Source organism: Cynara cardunculus (assembly GCF_001531365.2).
Source record: "Cynara cardunculus var. scolymus isolate 2C chromosome LG 12, CcrdV1, whole genome shotgun sequence".
Lineage (NCBI taxonomy): Eukaryota > Viridiplantae > Streptophyta > Magnoliopsida > Asterales > Asteraceae > Cynara > Cynara cardunculus.
Genome location: NC_037539.1, coordinates 36,481,934 through 36,504,015, shown reverse-complemented (window position 1 = coordinate 36,504,015; position 22,082 = coordinate 36,481,934). Strand labels below are relative to the sequence as shown.

General features: G+C 35.3%; 1 protein-coding gene across 5 annotated transcripts; it reads right to left on the bottom strand.

Moving 5' to 3' along the window:
• Positions 1-669: 669 nt before the first annotated feature.
• On the bottom strand, positions 670-21,563 carry LOC112523110 (sister chromatid cohesion protein PDS5 homolog B-like). Of its 5 annotated transcripts, none has more exons than XM_025132554.1 (35): positions 21,422-21,563; positions 20,294-20,366; positions 19,208-19,415; positions 17,748-17,951; positions 17,457-17,638; positions 15,102-15,228; positions 14,742-14,960; positions 14,362-14,578; positions 14,117-14,262; positions 13,674-13,813; positions 13,066-13,215; positions 12,896-12,944; positions 12,622-12,813; positions 12,238-12,420; positions 11,499-11,653; positions 11,297-11,423; positions 11,064-11,213; positions 10,921-10,980; positions 10,611-10,747; positions 10,385-10,502; positions 10,102-10,233; positions 9,574-9,770; positions 9,137-9,287; positions 8,696-8,908; positions 8,366-8,446; positions 7,734-8,228; positions 7,542-7,631; positions 7,298-7,377; positions 3,072-3,123; positions 2,857-2,943; positions 2,745-2,782; positions 2,562-2,624; positions 2,294-2,493; positions 1,111-1,451; positions 670-1,020 (listed from the first exon to the last, which is right to left on the bottom strand). In XM_025132554.1, the coding sequence occupies exons 3-35, from the start codon at positions 19,298-19,300 to the stop codon at positions 976-978; spliced, it is 4,914 nt and encodes a 1,637-aa protein (XP_024988322.1). In that variant the 5' UTR covers positions 19,301-19,415; positions 20,294-20,366; positions 21,422-21,563; the 3' UTR covers positions 670-975. The 5 variants fall into 5 exon arrangements, with proteins under 5 accessions (XP_024988322.1, XP_024988323.1, XP_024988326.1 ...); XM_025132555.1 differs by having other exon boundaries at positions 19,208-19,361; XM_025132558.1 differs by lacking the exon at positions 20,294-20,366.
• Positions 21,564-22,082: the final 519 nt, after the last annotated feature.

Sequence of the window (22,082 nt, the reverse complement as noted above, 5' to 3'; positions counted from 1 at the left end):
AAAAGTATTATATGAAACAATTTCACAAGATTAAACAATTTCATGAAAAAATTTCATAAGATTAAACAATGAAATCGACAGATGAAGGTGGTTTGCACGGTTTATACAAATGAAGACGGCTTTCATATGATCACTCCTCTATATATATATATATATATATATATATATATATATATATGTCAATTAAAACTATTATGTAGCAATTCAAAACCGTATAGTGAAGCATAAGAAAATACAAACTACAAGCCGTACCACAAAAGTTTTAAACCGCATAGTTCAATGGGATTCAAACAAATTCGTAATCCAGCTTGGTACACCACTCAACAAAGTTGATTGAGAACGAAAACAAGATCCCAATACCTCCACGGTCGCTTAACCGCACATTTCAATAACCAGTGGAAGGATCTATTTATAACAAGTAGGGGTGTGCAAAAGGTCATCCGATACAATTTAAACCAACCGTCCATAATCAGATTGGATCCACAATTTCAACATCCAAATCAGATCGGTTAGTTCTTGAATGGCAGTCCAACATCCAATAAAACCAAACCAATCCAATGACCATCCAATTATCATCCACTTAATAACTATATATAATCATCCTGAATCCATTGGATTTCAACCGATGAACACCCCTAATAAAGGACTAAGAGTGTCCTAGAGATGAACTGGAGAATGAATGCTTCAAGTTGTTGATAATATAACACTAAAGAAGTTACAACACAGCAATTACAAGTTACATTGCTTTGAGCACCTATTGTTTCAACAGCAACTACACATACACTACAATCAACAAATACAAGTTATAACATTACTAGTTACTACACATACAATTTCAGATGGTGGGTTCCAAGGTGCTACATAATCATATCACATGTATGTAACCCATTACCTGCCCATTTATTGGTGGTAACAATATCAATAGCTTCTCCATTGTTGCAAATTAGACCTAACTGAAAATGATACACCACAGACTTATTTGTCTTCAACGGATTTCCCAACTCGAGACTTCCACGCACCCTGCAACCACACAAATTTTTTGTGTATTCAGTACATTTTGTTGAAATGAAATTTGGGTATTAGGAAGAACAGAATGAAACGATCAAGTACAAGAGGCTCGTCATCAGAGAACTCTGGTTTGTTAGAATCATCACAGGTTGATCCTTTTCTGTCTTCATTCCCTCCTGATGAATCTGATTCATGTATTTCATCTGGTGATCGTTTCTCTTTTTTATGGTTTTCATCCGATTCCGATCCGTCCTCAAGGATGGTGTCAACATTTTCAGTTTCTTTCTGCCCTGAATCAGGTTCGTTTTCATGTGAACACACTGTATCACTTGAGCTACTCTCTGCATCTTTAACTTGTTTCTCTTCAGACCTTGACTTCTCCACTTTGTCTGAATCCTCCAGACCTGCTGAACTCCCTCCCTGTCCATTACTCAATGGCTCCTCTGCACAAAGAAACGACAAAAGGGTTAAATCTAACAATTCTAACAGGCGATTCCTATCTTCAATGGTTAAGGTTCCTATGACATATATGACATGTTAATTATTTTATGCCCATTTTACTTGCCTTTTATACCCTTTGTAAATAAACTGCAGCAGAATGAAGACAAAACTTAAAACAAGACTAATGGAAGGAGAGGGATGTTACAGACCACCCGATATAAAATATGTTGTGGGGATCAACCGAGTAAGGGGACGTTTACCCAGGTAAGCATTTACCTTAAGAATAGACACTTCCACTTACAGTATCAGGTAAGACTAGTCCATCCAAACGGCTTCATATGCATCAATTTACCCTATAAGTGCTAACTGGAAAGATTCGTTACCCTCACTTACCGGGTAAGTGTTTCGGCCCTTACCATTGCTCTTACCTTGGTCCTTGTCATGTTAAGTCAGTAAGGTAAGCGACCCAATAAGCACTTACCGAGTAAGCATTTAGTAAACGACCCCTAAGTTGAAATAAGAGGGTTATAAATTGGTGGATTTATAATACAAAAGGATATGAATAAACAATAACATTAGAATAAACAATAACATTAGAATCTAAAAGAATATATATATATATATATATACATGCACATTGTTACGGATACTTCGACGGTTTACACTTTTGAAAGCATAGTTAAGTGGGAGCAAAAAGGTGTTTCTAGTTGCATTCCTAACTTATTGCATTTTGTATGCTAAATCAACATATTGCTAGCATAGTAACTACTCACAGAAGAGACTGTTCACATATGGAGACTATAAAAAGGATATACTCATTAAACAAGGAGGAATGGCATTATACCTTCCCGTGCATCCAAATTACCGACTTCAGAAAATGTGGTAGGCTTAGCCTCAGCTTGCGGCTCAGCCTCAGGCATGGATGTATCAGCATCTATGCTTCTAACCATTTCCGAATATGCAGTTCCTTGTGACACCCCCTTTTGTCCACGCTTAAAATTTTTTCTTGGGGTTCGTTTGCCTCTTATCATAGATGATGGTGATCTACCATTTCAACAAGATTTCAGCATACAACATTTAGAAAAATAATCAAATTGCAATACCCTACTCACATGTCAGTTGATTCCTTTGTTTGCTTGGAGCTACCCAATGACTTAATTTTCTTTTTAGATGATCTGCAAAACAGAAGCAAACAAGTTAGGATCACATAAAATAGTTGAATGAACTGTTCAACTCAATAAAAACAGCACACTTTTAAGTAAGTGGTCAAAATATCACGTCCAACTTGTACTTACCCTCCTTTAGGGGGTGGACTATTTGACAAAAGCTTCCGCTGTAAGGGTGAGTGCAACGGCATCAGAAATCAATCAATCGGTTTAATTTTAAGCACAAAATAAGGAATCCCACCTTTTTAGGCTTGTGCTCATCCTCAACAAGTTCCCATCGCTCCTTGTCTAGATATAGAACTTCAATATCTCCATCATCGTATAACACCTTCGTCATGGTAAGAATTAGTGGAATGAGGTGAAAGTGCACATAAAGAAATATCAATAAATTGATTAATGTGATCATGAAATGAGAAAGTTAACAACTGGAAATAAACACCTATCAAGGATGCTCACCACGTGTTTTTTCTTTTGATGATCATAAGACTTCACTACTCCTCCATAAAACCTGTCAATTATTCCTTTACACGTCAAGAACAGTTCTGGTGATGTATCTTTAAAATATTTAAGAACCATAACTTTGATGTTAGATGCAGCAACGGGTCGAAGTAATGCTATTTACAGAAACAATCACTAGATAACTGAGTTTTCTGAACAATGGAACTGTGTAGAAGATTCCAAATCAACAGGATTATTGTCAAAGGCAGCCACCAAAACAAGAAGATCATTAGAAGCTTACCTTTCCCTTGAACTCCGCAATATTTTTTATTTTACATCAATAGTTGAAGGGAATTTTCCCTTTTGGTGTAACTGGTTATTCCTTACCTCGGACCAAATTGGTTGAAGCCGTCAACTATTTTACGGAATGCGTGAATTTAAAAAAAAAGGCTTTGCAAGCGTGTATAGTTCGGGGCGTAAGTCCTCGGGAAGCAATCCCAAGAACAATGAAAGAAGGGATCACAGAGGCTGTAACAAAGTGTTCAAAGATAAAGCATTTAGGACATCTGCGATATTTATATTCGGAATTAAATGACCATGATATAAAGGGGAAATGGCTATTGCAACAGCTTTATGCCTTTATCCCCATTCATTGCTTGCTGAAACACCCTAGTTTCTACGTATTTTAGATTTCAGTGTTTTAAGTATCAAATTAAGTGCATTATAAAAAGGCACCAACAGCTGGCCAACATTATCAATTACTAATCATCATATTTTAAATGACAAGTAACTTACAAGGCAAAGCATGAGAAATCAAACATAAATACTTGATAAAGCAAGTCTACTAAGAATGACAAAACAGACTAGTTATGAGTTGTTAAGAGTAAAAGTATGTTTTGGCAAAATTATTGATGACAAACAAGTGTAGTAAGCATGACAAAACAAACCAGTTATGAGTTTTTAAGGCTAGAAGTATCTGTTTGCAAAATTCTTGATGAAAAACAAGTGCTAAAAACATGACAAATAATGCTAGAAGCTTGATGTGTCAAGATTATTTTTATCTTAAGCATAAGGTGTTAAACTCTCATGAGAGTACAACCATGTAAACAAGAACTAATAGTTAATACGTTGTAATTACCTATAAATAGTGATTGAAATGAAGCCATTATTTCCATCCCAAATTAAGAAAACACCCTCTGAGTTTATAACAATACAAAGTTTGAAGTGCGAGATCAAAGTAGAAGAAAAGTCAAGGGTAAAACATGGTAAGAACATTATGATTTACTAAGATACATACATATATATATATATGTGTGTGTGTGTCATATAAATGTACTTTATGCATCATCAAGAATTTGATAAGATGTTTTGCCATGTTTATGTATGACCATAAATATCCAACGTACAAGATACAGAATGAGGGGACATCTTGCTTTACATGAAATGATGATACATTCGCAAACGGTCGGTTTGCAAGACGTCCTTTCGTTCTATATCTTGTACACTGAATATTTATGGTCATACATAAACATCGGTTAAGAAAACGGTTGATTTGTGCGCCTTGAGGAGCGCCTCAAGGTGAGGCGGTCCAAAAAAGTTTCTGAGGCGTCGCCTCTCATTCCTAATCTGGGATGTACGCTTTGTAGTGATGAGGCGGTGGTGAGGCTGTGAGTCTGTAAACGTGTGAGAGGCGCACAGCCTGTTTAAGATAAGAGTTCAAGGGTTAGTGATAATGTCAGACCAGCAGCAGTCTCACAGTCTCACATTCATTTGTTGTTAGTGGGAGTGTCTGACCATACATTATATGTAATAACTTTTTTCTTCTTCCACTTGGTGCTAGAACCCAAAAATTATATAATTCTTCTCCCACTCAGTGCTGTTGGAATCCAACAGTGTACCTGCTGCATTTGGACTTGTAACATATATCCATACATATATAATATATATAATAATACCAACAAAGGTAGAGGTTCAAACGAGAATACCTCCATTTTATGAGAACGCGAGAACACCCTTATCGCATGTGATAATACGCGTGAGGGGACCATATGATGTGCGGACGACGTGTTCTACGACTTAGCCCGCGCCAAAGGTTGTTTACGTCTATGATTTAGCATCACATGTGATGGTCTTGATGGATTATAGTATCATATCAACAACACCCTTATCACATGTGATAATACATGTGAAAGGGCTTAGTGGTGTAAGAGCGACTTGGCATCACAACCAAGATCACATCAAAAATCGCCCGCGTCTCTGATTTAGTATCACATGTGTATCATATGTGATGGAATAATAGTATCACATGTGATTGTCTATAGTAAAAGAGTGTTCTTGCGTTCTCGTAAAATGAAGGTGTTCTCGTTTGAACCCTTCCCTACTAACAAAAATTATATGTATATTAAAATATCTCTTTGTTACTTGTTGGTATATTATATATGTATAATTATACATAATATTTTGTTTTTGAACTTGCCACCTGCTATACTTTACTCACTTTGCGTACATTTATATATAGTGTATATTAGTATTTGTATATTAAGCTGCTAAATACAACTTCACAAGTGTGTATATATGTATATATTCTGGTTTTGTGTATTATGCTGCCAATACAAGCGTCTATATTAATATATATTCTGTTTTTGTGTATTATGCTATCACATACAAGTGTGTAACTGTGTACATATATGTGTATATTCTGTTTTGGTGTATTATGTAATAGCCACATAATAGTGCATTTATGAAATTATGTTTGTTGTTGTTAAATGTCATGCATTTATGAACTTTGTTGTTTTATTTTTTGGGGCTTACGCCTTGACCGTCTCGAGGTTCACGCCTCATGCACCTCAGAGGAAAACGCCTCGAGGTACGTTTCTGTTCTTTAAAACCTTGTACATAAATATGTTATGAACTGATTTAATTGAACAAGGGAAATAAGAACAGACCACCAAGGATGCTTCAATTTGACAAGACCAAAAGGGTTTTCTGGCTATTCGAGAGGCCAGAGCTCTCCTAAGAACACACTTACTAATTTCTCAATCCCTCTACTCCCTTCCAAACCTCTATTTATACTAAATATTTATTCTAAGCAATACCCAAACTACCCCTTCTTAACTATTCTAGAATATTATATATGGATGGGTTGGGCTTAACTGGGTGCATGACCGGTCTGAATCTCCACCCCCGCATAGCACTTACCAAATTTTTAAAGAAAAACTGAAAAAACGCTTAAATATGTCAAAACATCTTATCCAATTCTTCATGATGCATAAAATACATATATGTATCTCAGTAAATCTCACAACGTACTCCCCTTGCTTTACGCTTAGTTTTTCTTCTACTTCGAATTCGCACTTCGAACTTTGTATTGTTCTAACCTTTGAGAGTGTTTCTTACATTGGGATGGAAATAATGGTTTCATTTTAACCACTATTTATAGGTGGCTATAATGTATTAACTACTTGTTCTTCTTGCTCACATGGTTGCACTCTTATAAGAGTTTAACACCACATGTTTAAGATCAAATAATCTTGACACATAATGCTTCTAACTTTTGTTTCTCATGCTTTTAGCCCTTGTTTGTTATCAAGAATTTTGTGTACACATACCTCTAGTCTTAACAACTCAACTTTTGTCATCAAGAATTTTGCCAACACATATTCTAGCTTTAACAACCCATAACTAGTTTGTTTGGTCATGCTTACTACATTTGCTTTGTCATCAATAATTTGCCAGCACATACTTCTAGCGTTAACAACTCATAACTAGTTTGTTTTATTATTCTTACTAGATTTGCTTTGTCAAGTATTTAGGTTTGATTTCTCATGCTTCCCTTGTAAGCTACTTGTCCTTTAAAATATGATGATCAATAGTCAGTAATATTGGTCAGTTACTGATGCCCTTTTAGTGCACTTAATTTGATCATAATACTTGTATTTAAGATTTAAAACATTGAAATCTATCATAGATAGAAACTACGGTGTTACACTTGCAACTATCCAGAACCTATCTAGACAAAAGTATAACTGAATGCATATATATGGATGGTTATGGCTAGGTCAATTAGCATGGAAAACTATTGGATGAATAGAGAAAGTCCAGATGAAACAAATCAGCAATCAAATTCTATACAAATAGAACACTTGATTGCAGAAGGTAGTGCCCACATTTACATGTATTGCAGCGACTGCATAATTCATAACTTCTTATTTTTTTTAATATAGAAATTGAAAAGAAAAACTTACGCCTTGTCCATAGGCCACCAAACCTTTATGCGTCTGCCAATCAAGTCCCTAGGGTTAGTTTTAGTTTCATCCAAAGTGCACTGAAAAGAGACAAGATCATATCAGAAATTGGCATCTGAATGATATCAAAGATCATTTTAAACAAGTAATAATAAAAGCAAAAGAATTGGAAATGGAATAGAAAAATGAAAATCAGAACCCATTTACATGCTTTAAATAAAAGATGGAAAAATCTGCCTTTTACCTTTGCTAATCCTGAAACCCTTCTTCGTTTCCGCTTCTTGACATGCCCTGACTTCAGATTGATACCCGTCTCAAAAGACTTTTTAGGCTTCTGCATAAGAAATTGACAGATAGTTCTCAAGGAACAGCTGACCATAAAGAAAAAGGTTCACATTGATGCTGCTCTCATTAATTTCACAAATGAAAAGGTTACCTCCAAATCAATGTCATCAGTATGTCTGGTCTCTTCTACATGAATAAGACCTTTAAGTTCCAAGCGACTGTGTGGATCATCATTCATTATAATGCTACCGAAAGCTGATCGACCCTTGAAGCCACCCTTTAGGAAAGATGACCTCTTATGGCCTTTGGCAGAGGACGATCTCCGACGCTTGGGTACAGAGACATTGGTTAGATCATTAGGCAGGTTTTTCCTCTTCAGCTTTGCTTCATTTCTAACTTTCCCATGACCATTGCTCGAATCGAATTGATTTGAAACACCCAAATTATCCAAATTTATTTCTCTCAACATTCCCAAGATATCAACATTATTTTCAGTTTCCACAACTGGTGTAGAGTCGTTCTTCACTGCCTTTCTTGCCTGTGATCCTTTAGCTTTTAGACGTTTTAACATTTTTCCTAAAGGCACCTCGTTTCCATCTGTTTCACTGTCCTTCACCATATCAACTTCATTGGATTTTGATGGAACCTGGGGACATTTGAAGAAGAAATTCACAAATGTCACCACCTTTTAGTATGAAAGCATGTAGCTCTCTTGTTTTTAACTTCTATATCATTCTTCCATAAATTTAATAATTTAAAAGAAATTAAGCCATAAGAACATACACTGCCATTAGCTTCCAAGATAAGCGACTCAAAGTGGGCAAGAGCACTTTCGTCAGCCAACCATGTCCGACCTTCAGTGACCTATTAACATCATTATATAATACCAACTGTAATTAGATAATAGCAATTTCCTAATGCATCACAAGGTTGACATTTTTGTAAGCATCAATATTTGCATAACAATCAGGATAAATTCACATTTAAGAATAAAACAAACGTAATCCTGTAACAGCCTCACCACCTGCCTTTCATTTAGATCTATTAGAGCATCTTTCAACCGTTTCCTCTTTCAAAATACATAAGTAGGGAAGATGCTCTTGACAAACTCACCTCCATGTCAATCTCTTCTTTCTTCTCGTGTTCTTTGTTCTCTTCTTTCTTCTCGTCTTCTTTGTTCTCTTCTTCCTTCTCTTCTTTCTTCTTGTATGGTGTGTACAACACTTGAGGAAGCGAAACAGGTACAACCGATTCAAGAAGATCTTCTTGTTTTTGAGCTAAGCGCTTGGTGATTGACAAGCAAAGATCACATATTGCATACGAGTTCTGGCATGAAATACAGGTTAGGAATCTAGGATGACAACACAGACTGTTCTGGAATTTTTCTTATTGATTACTGTTGTGAGTATGTTTATGTAAATATTATAGTTAAAAAGATATTTCTGCGACATCCCCTCCTGTTTGATTTCACTATATATTCACACAGGAGTTACACATTAAGTCTACAGTATCATCACACAGAGAGAGAGATAGAAAGGAGCCTGGGTGATGTACCTTTGACATAGTAGCATCTACGGCATCTTTGGAGTTCTTGATATTTTGAAGAACAGACACTATCAAAATAATCTCTTCCTTCTTCAGACCAACTCCAGGCTTGCCATCCTCGTCTCCAAGTGCAAACATAGAAAAATATTTATACAATTTCCTGGAGGAATAGAAACAAAAAACAATTTTATGAAATATCAAAACTCAAGTTATTTTGTTATAGGTTAGAAATGGATAAACAGTTAACAGCAGAAGGGATAACTGAGCAACACAGAAAGAATGAAATGCAATGAAAGCTATGCATGTATACATAGTAACTAGCAAAACTAAATAACGTCTAAGCTACGTGCAAGTTAAGATAGATCTCCCAGTAGAGTGGCAAGGCATATACGCAAGCAAGTGAACAAGCAATAAACAAACAGAATCCTGCCCGGAACCAAATATACCTGTATATTGGTTCATATGCTTTGATATCCTTGCATTCATCAACATTTGGACATGAAGGATGATGGGCAAGTGCATGGACCAAGTAAGGAAGAATGTACTCTGGCTGAACCACCAAGGAATTTCCATCGGTTTGCATAGAAAGTTCTTGGGCCTTCCCTTGCCGAGACATCTGAATGATGTCACTCAGATGCTTTTCCTGCCAAAGTTAAATTTTAATAAGATCTGATTGGTGCATCTTCCAAGTACCATGGAAAGGGAGTCAAGGCTATAATGTTTTAAGGAAGTTCTTGCGAAGATCTTTTTATTAACAGTTCCTTGAAAATGCTCTATATAACAGCTGGGAGATTTTGCAGCACCAGGCTGCATATCTTCTGGCATGCAAGACTAAAAAGGTACTTATTATAAGATGATGGAACAGAAAAATCCACAACTCAGAGATAAGGGATCTTAAATTATGATAAAACTAGTATATAAACTTCTGACAGGATCAATAGATTAGAGGATTCATCCAGAGTAACCTCAAGTACCTCTTCAGGAATAGATGTCTGGGACCCGAAATCTGATAAGAAGGCACAAATATATTTGAGGTCCAAACTCCCATCCTTTATGTACTGATGTACTTTGGTGAGAAATTGTTTCATAACTTTGGGGAATCCAACCTGCATGCATCATAAAATGAAGTTGATGATAAGCAAGTTGGCATGTTGTGTTCGAAGAAAATAGAGTAGACAATCAAATCATCATATAGCCTATCAACAAATATAGCACTATATATATTATTTCTTCTGCACTTGGAAATGAGAATTTTACCTCTGATGTTCTCAAGGTGAGGTGAAATACATTGACGGGAATCTTCTTATCCCAATGTTTTGAAAGACGAATAATGGCCTTTGCTGATGCTAGCTTTAAATGGGCCTTGTCAACAGCACTGATAGAAAGAAAAAGAAAAGGAGAAAGATAAGAACATTAAAAAGGTAGAATACAAAATGCATTCTTACACAGCCATGGATACAATCTTTCCTGTAAGCAAAGGTACCTTGATTCAACATCTTTTGAGATTTCTCCGAAAGAAAGTATACTCTGGAGATCCTTTATCAGTTCATCGATACCAACGCGAAGATGTCCATCTTTGACAGGCAAGTAGCTCTTTACCAGAACTTTAATACCAAATATCTACAACAAATTTTAAGTTTCATTAGAATTTCCCATCCAAAAAGGGCAACCCTGGTTTACCCAAGGCACCTGAGAAGGGCGGGGAAGGAAATTTTTGGATGCAGCCTTTCCTTTGCTTTGCAAAGAGACTGTTTCCACAACATACAAAATATACAGACTCCCGGTAAAACAACCTTTAATGAACAAAGTTCACTTCTGTCATCCCAAGATTGTTTTGCTTTATCTCCTGTTTTCTGAAACAATAATGAAGCTTCAAACTATTTCAATCATATCAATAAGAAGTATAAGACAGCAAGTCGTTGTGACTATCTCATACCTGACTGCACCTTAAGATATCTTTTCTTATAAAGCATTTAATTTTACTTTCTTGTGTTTCAAAGACCGGCATGGCCATCTGTGCTATACACCCCAAAGATTGTAGTACAGTAGGCAAATGTGTCCTCTTCTCTAGCATATCCACTAGTCGCTGCAAGTCATTTTAGAAAGATCAAAAACAAATCATCAAGACATGTTTAGAATAAAATGATGCATGATATATCATGTTAGAACCTTATATAGAACAGAAAGTGACTTGAGCCCATCATCCTTTGTTATAGCTGCCAAGGCATGTACAGCATACTTGGCCTGAGTCCTACTACCTTCTAAGCATATTCTTTCCAGTATGAGGTCTAATGTACTGCATAGAAATAGAAAGCACCTCAGAAAGATGATGCAAAGATCAACTAGGGTATCACAAAAGCAATATCCAAACCTAGATGATTCTCCCAATTGTTCACGAATCATTCCACCAGCCTTTGCTAGAACATGCAAAACACCTTCCTTGATTGCCTCGTCATCATCTTCAAGAAGACGGACCAAATCTTCTTCTATCCCACTTAGCAGCAATGGACTGAAGCATGCAATGATCTGAAAATTTATCATAAGTAATTGCAGATGTTCAAAACAAGTAAAAGGAAAAACAGGAATGCTGCTATCATCGACATAGGGTTTTTTTTACAGTGTTAAATAGGAATTTTAATTGGAGATTTTAAATAACAGCATGTTCCCAAATTTTATTGAGGTAGTATGATGAATATAAAAACACCATGACGGAGGTTAGGATTCATCTAGGAATAATGATTGCCCCACATTAGCCGGGGAGTGCAAAGCCATCCCCGATTGTAATCAATCATTCAACTCCATAAGGCCCATTAGAGTTCTAGCAAGAGTAAATAACAAACTCCATAACACCAAAACAAAGTCCAATATACTAGACATGACCATTACAATCAATAAAGAACATTTTGCTAGTAAACGTTTGATTGTTACTGAAATTTGTTTCAACTAACATATGCATCAAACTGGCTGATATGCACAATTGACAAATAGTATATGCACCATAAATCAAAAAGTAATCAAATATTTAAAACATAGAAATGAAAGAATCTGGAGTAAATAGTAAAATGCTCTTTCAAATAGAAGGGAAAACCAACACAAGATGAAAATGTTACCACAAGTATGTTCATGCAAGACTGAGTTAATACTCTGTTCCCAGCACATTTCTGTAGGTCGGTCTCCAGAAGAAGATCTTTGACAAAGTCCATGTCAAAGATTATGTATGAACATTTCATAGAGAGAGTGTTTAGAAGTTCATAAAGTGGATGCTTTTCACCAACTATTTTAAGCAATTCATCCTGCAAAAAAGTAAACATGTTATAAATTTATCAATTGAAAAATTAATCTGCACTTCTCCCAACTGTTTGACTAGGAAAACTTTCTTAAAATCCTAATTAGATTGAGTCCATTGAAACTTGTTTAGTCTGCAGCTTCATCAGATCTTGCTCCCTTCCTCCACCAAAAAGAAAGCATATAATTACTTCCAGCTAGCTCCTTACCCGAAAGCTCCTACTTTGAAGAGAACTAGTGTTCGGATCCAGTAGTGTTGTCAAGATCTTCCAAATGTTAACATCTTTCAATTGATCAAGAAGCTGAAGATCTGCCTCTGCTTTTATGGGATCAACAAAAGAGTGAGACATTAGTCGAATCCCATGTGTGACTTTCTTCAGGAGCTCTGAAGCATCACCATCCTGCAATGCAAAAGGGTATATTTTTAGCAACATAAACTTGCAAGTTTTCCTGTCCATTGTAAGTGATTTATCAATAACAAACCTTGTACATCTGCCTGAGTGAAAGATACTTTTGCAACTCTAGTTGTGACCTGCAATCCAAGTGGAAATCACCTGAAAATTAGTGCAAAGATGTATTTAACAAACAAAAATAACAAGAAACAGCAATCCCATTTGGAGCCACATATATGCATAAATAAGGTATTCACAAACCTTTGCTTCTGCTCCAGTATTTTCTCTAAAGCCTTCACTTCGACTTTATCAAATTTCGAAAATAGTCTGACCCAGTTTCTAACCTTATCTCTGACAGATAATTCAACTGGGAAGAGCGATGTGCATAGAATGTGCTCAACTGTGTCTGGGCTGGAAATGGAGAAATCAATCACATCAATTCAGAAAGTGGAATTGTAGCCAACTGCAGAGCTTCTTGTAGGTAACTTACCAGAGATGATAAACGAATTGTAAAGATATTCCAAGGGCAGGTACTTCCAATGAATTAACAACCAAAATTATTGGAGATTGTCATTGAAGTGTCTTTTTCTTTTCTTTTCTTTTCTTTCCTTATGAAAATTATGCCCATTTACAGTTTAATTGACACAAACTCAAACCCTTAATTATAATGAAAAAAATACGTCAAAATCATCCAAAAACTAGACTAGTATAACTTACCTAAAATCTTTGTCATGGAAACATCTTAAAATCTAGTCATTGAAGTGTTCTTTTTCTTTTATGCCCATTTACAGTTGGCACAAATTCAAACCCCTAATTTTAATAAGGAAAATACTTCAATTTCATCCAAAACTTAGACTAGTATAACATACCCAAAATCTTTGTCATAGAAACATCTCAAAATCCTTCCAGGTATCCAATCATAGTCCAAATTCAGACCACCAATTTGTTTCGAGCACCAAGTCTGGTATATACCAGAGAGCCTCTCCATGGTGTACTTTTTCACAAGAACCTGCATCACGAGAAGAATATCGATTAGGGTAATTTCTGCATGTTCAAAGGCAAATAAAATGGGATATGATACAAACACACATACAGAAACAATAAAAACACAAACTAAATATTTAACATGTGCCTGGAAAAGCATAATAAGTTCTCACATGCAACTGAATTCTCAGAATTTATAAGCATGTTATCCTTTCTTAGGAACATGTTCGTACATTTTGTTGTCTGCAAAACTTCTCATTCAATTGTGTACTCAGTTTTATGTAAATAGATGCTTAGTGGGATAGTGATAAGAAAGGGGTAGTTATACAGATTTGTCCTGAAGGCGCTCAGCAACAAGCTTTATCGTATCAGCTGAAATAGAAGACAACTCCAAAGATGCTACATCTGAAACTACTGCAACCGCTTGTTTGCGTATACTTTCATCACAATCCAACAGTCGGTCAGATAAGGCAGCTACATGTTCACCCAAATCAATATTAGAAGATATCACATAACATGCATGGAACTGAAAATGAAAACGTGAAATAGCATATAGAGTAAATCACGACTTACCAACTAATTGGGGAGCTTCTGCTCTGAAAGGATCAGATGATAGACATAGCTTGACACGCTCAAGAACCGACATTTGGACCTCGATAACTTTGTCATTCGATCTCTTCAGAAACTCCAAAAAGACTGGATGAAATGACTGAGGGATGGTAGATCCCTGGAGAGAAAAAAGGTCTCCCACCAGCCTGACTGCCTTCAAGCGAAGTTCTACGTTATCTGTCTATAAATGCCAGCACTTTAGCTCACTAACGCTTGTGTTATTTGAACTAAATAAACGTCCTCTAGCAGAATTTTTATTATGGGAAATGATACTAATGTAATTTAACAAAGATAAGATGTCGATGATGCAAGTCAATTGGAAGGTACAAAAATTCCATGATTACCTGTAGCTCTTGTGTTAGATACGACACAATTCTTGATAAGGCATGAGGAGCACATTGATATATATCATATATAACTTCATGGTAATCAATCTGAGGATTCGAAGGACTGCTATCTCCTGACATTGATGATAAAATAAACTGCTTAATGCCAGGTTCAAGTTTTCCAGCACATTGCCCAATAACATTCATAGCAAGCCTCCTTGCAGCCGTAGTTATATCCTAAGAAACGAAGGTCACAACTTCACTACTCAGAATGATATATATTTGACTGGATAGAGAATATACCAGCATCATCAAAAGTACATGAACAAACAAACATTAGAAAGAAGTGTGGATGTTAACAAAAGAAGACAAGCTTACTTTCTTATCACGGCCTAGAACAGATAGAACAATGTGTAAAAGGTCTTCCCCAATGTCCTCACTTTCTTCCAAAAGAACCACCATGATCGTCTCCATTGCCAAAATAACCGTTTTGGGATGCTCATCACTGCATGCATTTAAAGCAGAAGTCATCAGGCCATCATCGGTTAGGGAAATTATACCACAAACAAATTCCCTGGTAGCAAAGAAGCCTCCTATAATCACTGACACCACAATCATATGCGTAACTATCACATGTAATTCCTATAATTGAGCTTTATGCGAGACCTGCAAAAGATAAAAGATTTTGCAGTGACCAATGATTGCAAACAACATAACCATAGTTATCTGTCAGACAAAATCAGCGACCCCAAAGGATTATATATATTTAGATGAATCAGATATGTTAAGATCCTGTAAGGATGTAACTGCATAGTGCTTAAAACTAAGTGAGGTCTTGTTTCAATCATGCAAGGTTAAATAGAGATGTGACTCGCATATGGAGAAGAGAAACAGAAAACATTGGCTAACATACATTCCAAATATCCAGAATATGGCACGTGAGAATCAGTTCAAGTTAGAGCAACCACATATATATAACCATAAAATGGTCAATAGCCTGTTGCATCTTCCACCTTACTAGGATTAGCTAAAACTCGATATAATGACTTGCCCTTGACAATAACGGAGCCTTGATCAAGCTACATGCAGTTAACTACTAGTCATGATGGTACCATGGATGATGCAAGCCACCAAATCCATGAAGAAACAATTCTACATAGCAGGTACTAGCATAGTTAATCTCTTAAGTGAGCCAAGTAGGATGACGCATAGTGATGGAACATTCCAAAGAATCCCTCTATATCTTCCTACGGTACTACAAACCTAACTTTTTGGAAAAAGGATGGTACCTCCAGCAAATCCTATAAACCTATTTGTTGACTCTACAGTCTCCCGAACCCACCCTCTACCCTCCTAGCCTGCTCCCCCAACTACAGTACCTAAAGTCCTACAACCTATCAACTACCTTAATCCGCGGCCTCCAAGAGGTCATACCCTCAGAGTGTACCAAGCCGTCAGTACATGTGCTCATCATATTGTGAGCAAAAATCAGAATTCCAGTTTCCAAGCACAAGCATATCTAAATTTGGGACTTCACTAAATGTTGTACTCTCAATGGCATAAAGGAACGAAGAGAAGAAACACCACCAACTCCTCACGACCTAAACTGATATCTCCTTACTACTTGAAGACAGGTATGATACAATAGATATTTTGGGGATTTAAAATTTGCAAAAGGTAAAGTATGTTTCCGTAAGAGGTGATCATAAACTCTTTCTGCCTAATCCTATGATCCTAAATGCCCCATCAGGGTACATGATTCATCATTTTTCGAATAACCATAAACTCTGTATAGGCTACAATCCTCGATAAGACAGTATAGCTTGTTTCAAGATTTTATATGTCCGTGTCAATTGTCTCATTCTACCAACTAATACTAGGAGTATCATTGTGCTAACCTGACAACTTGAATGTCAACATTCTATGTTCTTAGACCTTCTTGCACGAAAAAATTTCCTCAATACGTTTCGAATGAGATTTTTTTACCTCCATCATATGGCCAATATTTTGCTCTCCAGCCTAAGTTTCAGATAAGTCATATTGTTTTTATTTTTCACACGCTTCAAAGGTAGCATGCTCACAGCAACTCACATTTATTTCATATATATTGCTCTTTTATTTGCCAACTACTTGTACATGAAGAAGAACTGGCCAAAATATCATTATATTTACTTTCCCTTTATGAAAGTAGCTAAAAAAACTAGTACAGAAGCGAATTCACTTTATCAATCTCATACTTTCAGTCAACGGCATCTCCACCCAACAATGACTAAGCCTGAATAGTTATCATCTGCTAACACATCTCTTGGTTGTGAAGCTTAAATTATTCATTTGTATTTCCTCACCTGATAAAGTTCCCCTCCATTACTACTGCTAGATTCAAAGCCTGTTGATTTAAAGTTTGTAGTACTATTTTAAGACAAAACATCAGGAACAAAACTGAACGTGCAATTCATAAGGAAAAAAACTAGTGGTAAGACTCATAGCTCGGAAATATACATCAGTGTGTTATACTGATAATAACCTTCCTTTGACTATATAGTATGCAAAACAAGAGATGAAACCACTTGGCATAATCCATACAGTGTAATCACAAATATGGCTTACTAGAGACTCCTCGAAATCTTTAAATAAGACATGTCATACTGTATAACAATGAAGAAAAAGAGGCCATCATTATGAGACTACCATTCCCCTTATCATTGAACTTCAACACAAGGAAAAAAACTAAACCTGGCAACATCGAAAAACGTTTTGAACATTTTGTTGACTAAATCATCACATTCTAGATCCAACATCACAACGAACGATCTGTACTTAGCAATGGTGTCTAATATGATCACTCTCCTCCCAAAAGATGGGTCTTTCGTATCTCGTAACCCATTGAAGGTGCTTACAAACAAACGAAAGATGTCCTGAAGCAAGTGAAACAACAATTAGTATCCAAAATATAGAAAGATCATAATCATGCAAATATGAACTCGTTACTATCAAATATCTGGTCCTGTAAAAGAAAAAAAGTACCTTTAAAACATCATCACTATACGGTGCTTCTGGAGCAGTAATTCTGGTTATCTCACAAGTACATGTTGCAACAAGAAGCTTAACTTCTTCATCTTGATGCTTTAGCAGTTCTGGCTTGATAATAGCATTCAAAAGAGGCCGCATAGATTGCAACAATGACTTCGGTGGTGATTGATCCAACTCGGTAAGAGATGCTGCCGCTTGCTGTAGATAGACCATATCATAGGAACAAGAAAGTTTTACAATAAATTGTACTCGTAAAACTATAAGAACTTAGTATAGTTTAGTAGTGCAATCAATTTTAAAACTATAAAAATTTGAGTTATTTTCACTGGAAGATGATGGTTTATGTACTTGCACTAAAACTGGGAACGAGATCTTCACAGAAGCAGCTACTTTACCGGCAACATAAGAAAACCCCAACTTTAGTGGCACAAGGTTACACTGATTCAGTCCTGTAGTTTGGTGCACCATGTCTTTGATATTGCTGTTCATATGACTTTTTGATGCATTTTACTTATTCCTAGTTTCCTACTAAAATCTGTTTCCAGGTCATATACTAGTCAAATACTTGCAATAGATCTTTAATCTTTTCATGCCTCAAAACAAAGAACACCACATTATACAAAGCATACCAAACAGGCAGTACCGCACACTTTAACTACACCTAAAGACTCATAAATGGGCATTGACACAGATTACATAAGGAACAAAWACCTATGATTATTGAGAAGAATGAATGACATAATTTGCCACATTTTTACCACCATGGCTAACCTATTTCATTATTCCAAATTGAGCCCTAAATTTAACTAAATATGTCCAAGAAACCAACAATATTTTCTAATAGGAAAATCTTCTACCAGTAATTAGAAAGACCTGGAAGCCACATCAAAGGGGGTGAAACTTTTGTCAGCCCATTGACCCAGCCTCGGTGTTCTTTTACTGTTGTGGGTTGGAGTTGATCTTAGATATTCAAAGAGTTCTAACCACTTGAAAAGCCAGTTAAGTATACAGACTTTTTCTCAATTACAATTCACAATGGAAACAGGAACTTCGAAGTGCAACTGGCAAGCAAATATGATAAAGTAATTATATTTTAAACCCACCACTTATCTTCCCTGTTCCTTCAAGCTGAACCCTAACTTTAAGCAAAAAATACACAAGATCTCCATACATAAAAAAATGAACTTCCCTCAAAAGACATTATTTATTCCTCAACTAATGAGCAATAAAGCTACCAAAAACCATAAAGAAATCATTAATTGAAAGTATCATAAATCAAATTCCTCAAAATTTGAAGCACTGTGAGTGAACAACTCAATTTTATTACCAACTGAAATTCACAAGAATAAGCTGATAAAACTACATAATGCACAAAGAAAATAATGGTTCGGAAAACACAGAGAAGCAGAATCTTCAGAAGTTGGAATTTGTCAGTGCAATGGTGGAGTGAGTACCGTTAAAAGCTTGAGAAGATCATCTTTACTAGCAGGTTGATTCTGAAGCTTGGATCCAACTTCCTTCAGCTGAATTTGGAGCTGGTCAGCCATTATTTTTCTTCACAACTCTGTTTCTCTTTATATTTCGTTTTCAAATCACCATCTAAAAGCCCTGAGATGGAAGTAAAAGGAAGGGTTTTCGAACCACGAAGCGAAACCAACGCACCTATTAAATTAACCAAGTATGTGTGAACTTGTGAAGTCCTAAAAGCAAGTCTATTCGCAATTTTTTGCAACCACGAGGCGGTTCTTAAGATTCATCTTATGCTCGAAAAAGTTCTATTTTTGTTCATAGATATTGTTAATAAAGCTTTAATTAGTGGAAACAATGTAAGTCGATAAATTAACATGATATTGTGATATGAAGAAGTAGTTTTGGGTATAAATTTTTTATGTTTTGGAGATTCTGTCTCGCTTTTATAAATAGAAGTACTTATTCGTTCAAAAAATATATAGAGTCTGTTTACATTTTCTTGGATTCTTTTCTCATTATTTTATCATATTAACCATTTATAGGTTATAAATCTGTATTTAATATGTTTAGGAAGTCCAATAATTTATTTGTTTACAATAATTATCCAAAAACTTAATCATACAAATTATAAAGCTCCATTCCGTTTTTTCCGACCCACTTTTAAAATTCACAATTCTATCAAATTTTTATTTACTTTTATTTTTTATGTAATTTTTGTACTTATATTTTGTTTTATTTTATTGTGCATTTATAAGACTTACGCTTAGAATTTTATGATACATAAAAAACACAAATTAATGATAAACATAATACATGACATAAATTATCTTGATTCTAATTATGCATATAGACAAAAAGACAGTCAATTCTTGAGTCCTTAATATCGTTGCATGAATTCAATTAAGAATTTAATATTTTTTGTTCTTTCTATTATATAATTAGTTATCTCCATAAAAATATAGTATAGTAGTTAACTTTTTTCTATAATAAAGAAAATTAACAAGAGCAATTTTTTAATCCATCTTCAAAAATAATACGTAAACATAATTTAACCAACTTAAGATGGATACCTTTTTATGCATCTAATTATGAGGGCCGGTCCTATGGTCTTGGATGCCCTGGCTGGAAAGTCAAAATATGCCCCTAATCCAAGAAAAACAAATTTCTAAGTACTTGGGGATGCCTGAAAGTAATCACACTGTACATGTCCTCATCGCAAGGCCTATATCTATGCTAATAAAATGTGGAACAACGTTATTAGGTAGATGCATAGGTTTGCTGTGAGAACTCTGAACTTGAAACAGCTAGACAAAATATTGTGGTGAAGTTAAATCAATATGCAATTGTTTCACTATCCATTTTTTAGCCCTCTAAGTCAAGATATCATGATGACATTATGATTTTAAAACCAAGTTGAGTTGAATCATTTGACTATTTTGTGGTTGCACTTGTTCTATTTATTTTCATCTTTTGATATATAGGATCAAACTTTTCTGTTTGTAATTTTTTTGAATGCTTCATCCATAATGCAATATCTTTTAAGAGTGGAGTTGTATAAGATTTAAATCCTATCTTCTGTCCACCATGAGATCTAAACACCTGTGTTTTTACCCAAACTCCATCTTGCTAATTCTAGAGGCTGGTGGTATGGATGCACCAAAGAACCACTTGCAGTATGCATAACTGCATAATTTCTTTGTTTCAGAACTATTTTATGTAGCCTGTCTGTTGCTTTTTTCTTGTGTGTGCTTACTATCTGTCTATCTCATATCTAGGCTTGATTAATGTTCTCGATAGGTACAAAGCAAAGGGCATTAGATTAGACTCTAGCGATTTTGCTTATCTCTCATGCAAGGCCAGGAAGTTCTTTCGCAATGTGGAAAAGGAATTTTGGTTTCTTGGTTTCGAAAGATTAGTATTACTGCTACCAATGACCTTAATGAGAAAACTTTAGATGCTTTAAACAATCAGATGACTGATTATGAAGCCATCAATCATAAAACTGCTTCAAGAGATTTTCTTTCTATAGTTCTATGTGCTCAAATTGGCAAATAAACAAATAATCAAATACTCACATAACCTAATATTCAATAAGCATATAATCAAATACTCAAATAGGCAAATAATCTAACATTCTAATAAGTAATAACCTGCTAACCTTATTAACCTAATCAGTGCTCAATTAATTAGAAAAGAACCTGGCCAAGAAGGGAAATAGGGCAGAAGGTGAGAGGCTGAGGGCAGAGTCGCAGAGCAGAGCGATGTGAGAGGCTGTTGGCAGAGCAGATGCTGGAGTGGAATCGAGCGCGTAGGTCGAGACTGAAAGCGAGAATCGAGAGGGCAGATCGACAACTTATTCGGTTAATTTTCTTAGAAAAAAATGAAAAGCAAAAAAGTCAAGTCTACCATTACATATTTAAGGGTTGGGCCTCTGCTGCCGCCATCGTTCCGCATAGGCCCGGCGTTGCTAATTATAAGGAAGCCTAAAATCACAAAATAGCAATTTAATTTCATAATTTTTTTATTATAATATTATATTTTTAGTTTTTTTATTATAATATTATATTTTTAGTTTTTTTTATTATAGTAATGTATTTTTAAACTATTTTTATTAAGGTATTATACTTTAAAAAATTTACCCATTATAGCATTAGGTAATCTTTTAATTTAAATTTATCTATTATACTAGGTTTTCATGCCACCTCATTGTCCACGTAGGCTGTCCACATGTATTATAGTGATGTGACTTTTTTACTATATTATTGTACTTTCAATATTATTTTATTATAGCATCTACTAATTCTTATTAAACACTATACTTATAATTTTAATATTTAGATATTTTACATGTTATTTAAT

What these genes read in the sequence shown, in the direction of transcription:
- LOC112523110 (XM_025132554.1), bottom strand. Translation starts at nt 19,300, where the DNA reads ATGGCTGACCAGCTCCAAATTCAGCTGAAGGAAGTTGGATCCAAGCTT. An exon ending in TCAAAAGATGTTGAATCAAG is followed by an intron (nt 10,503 to 10,610) that starts GTACCTTTGCTT and finishes TCTTTCTATCAG; the next exon opens with TGCTGTTGACAAGGCCCATT. An exon ending in TAGATGCTACTATGTCAAAG is followed by an intron (nt 8,909 to 9,136) that starts GTACATCACCCA and finishes ATTTCATGCCAG; the next exon opens with AACTCGTATGCAATATGTGA.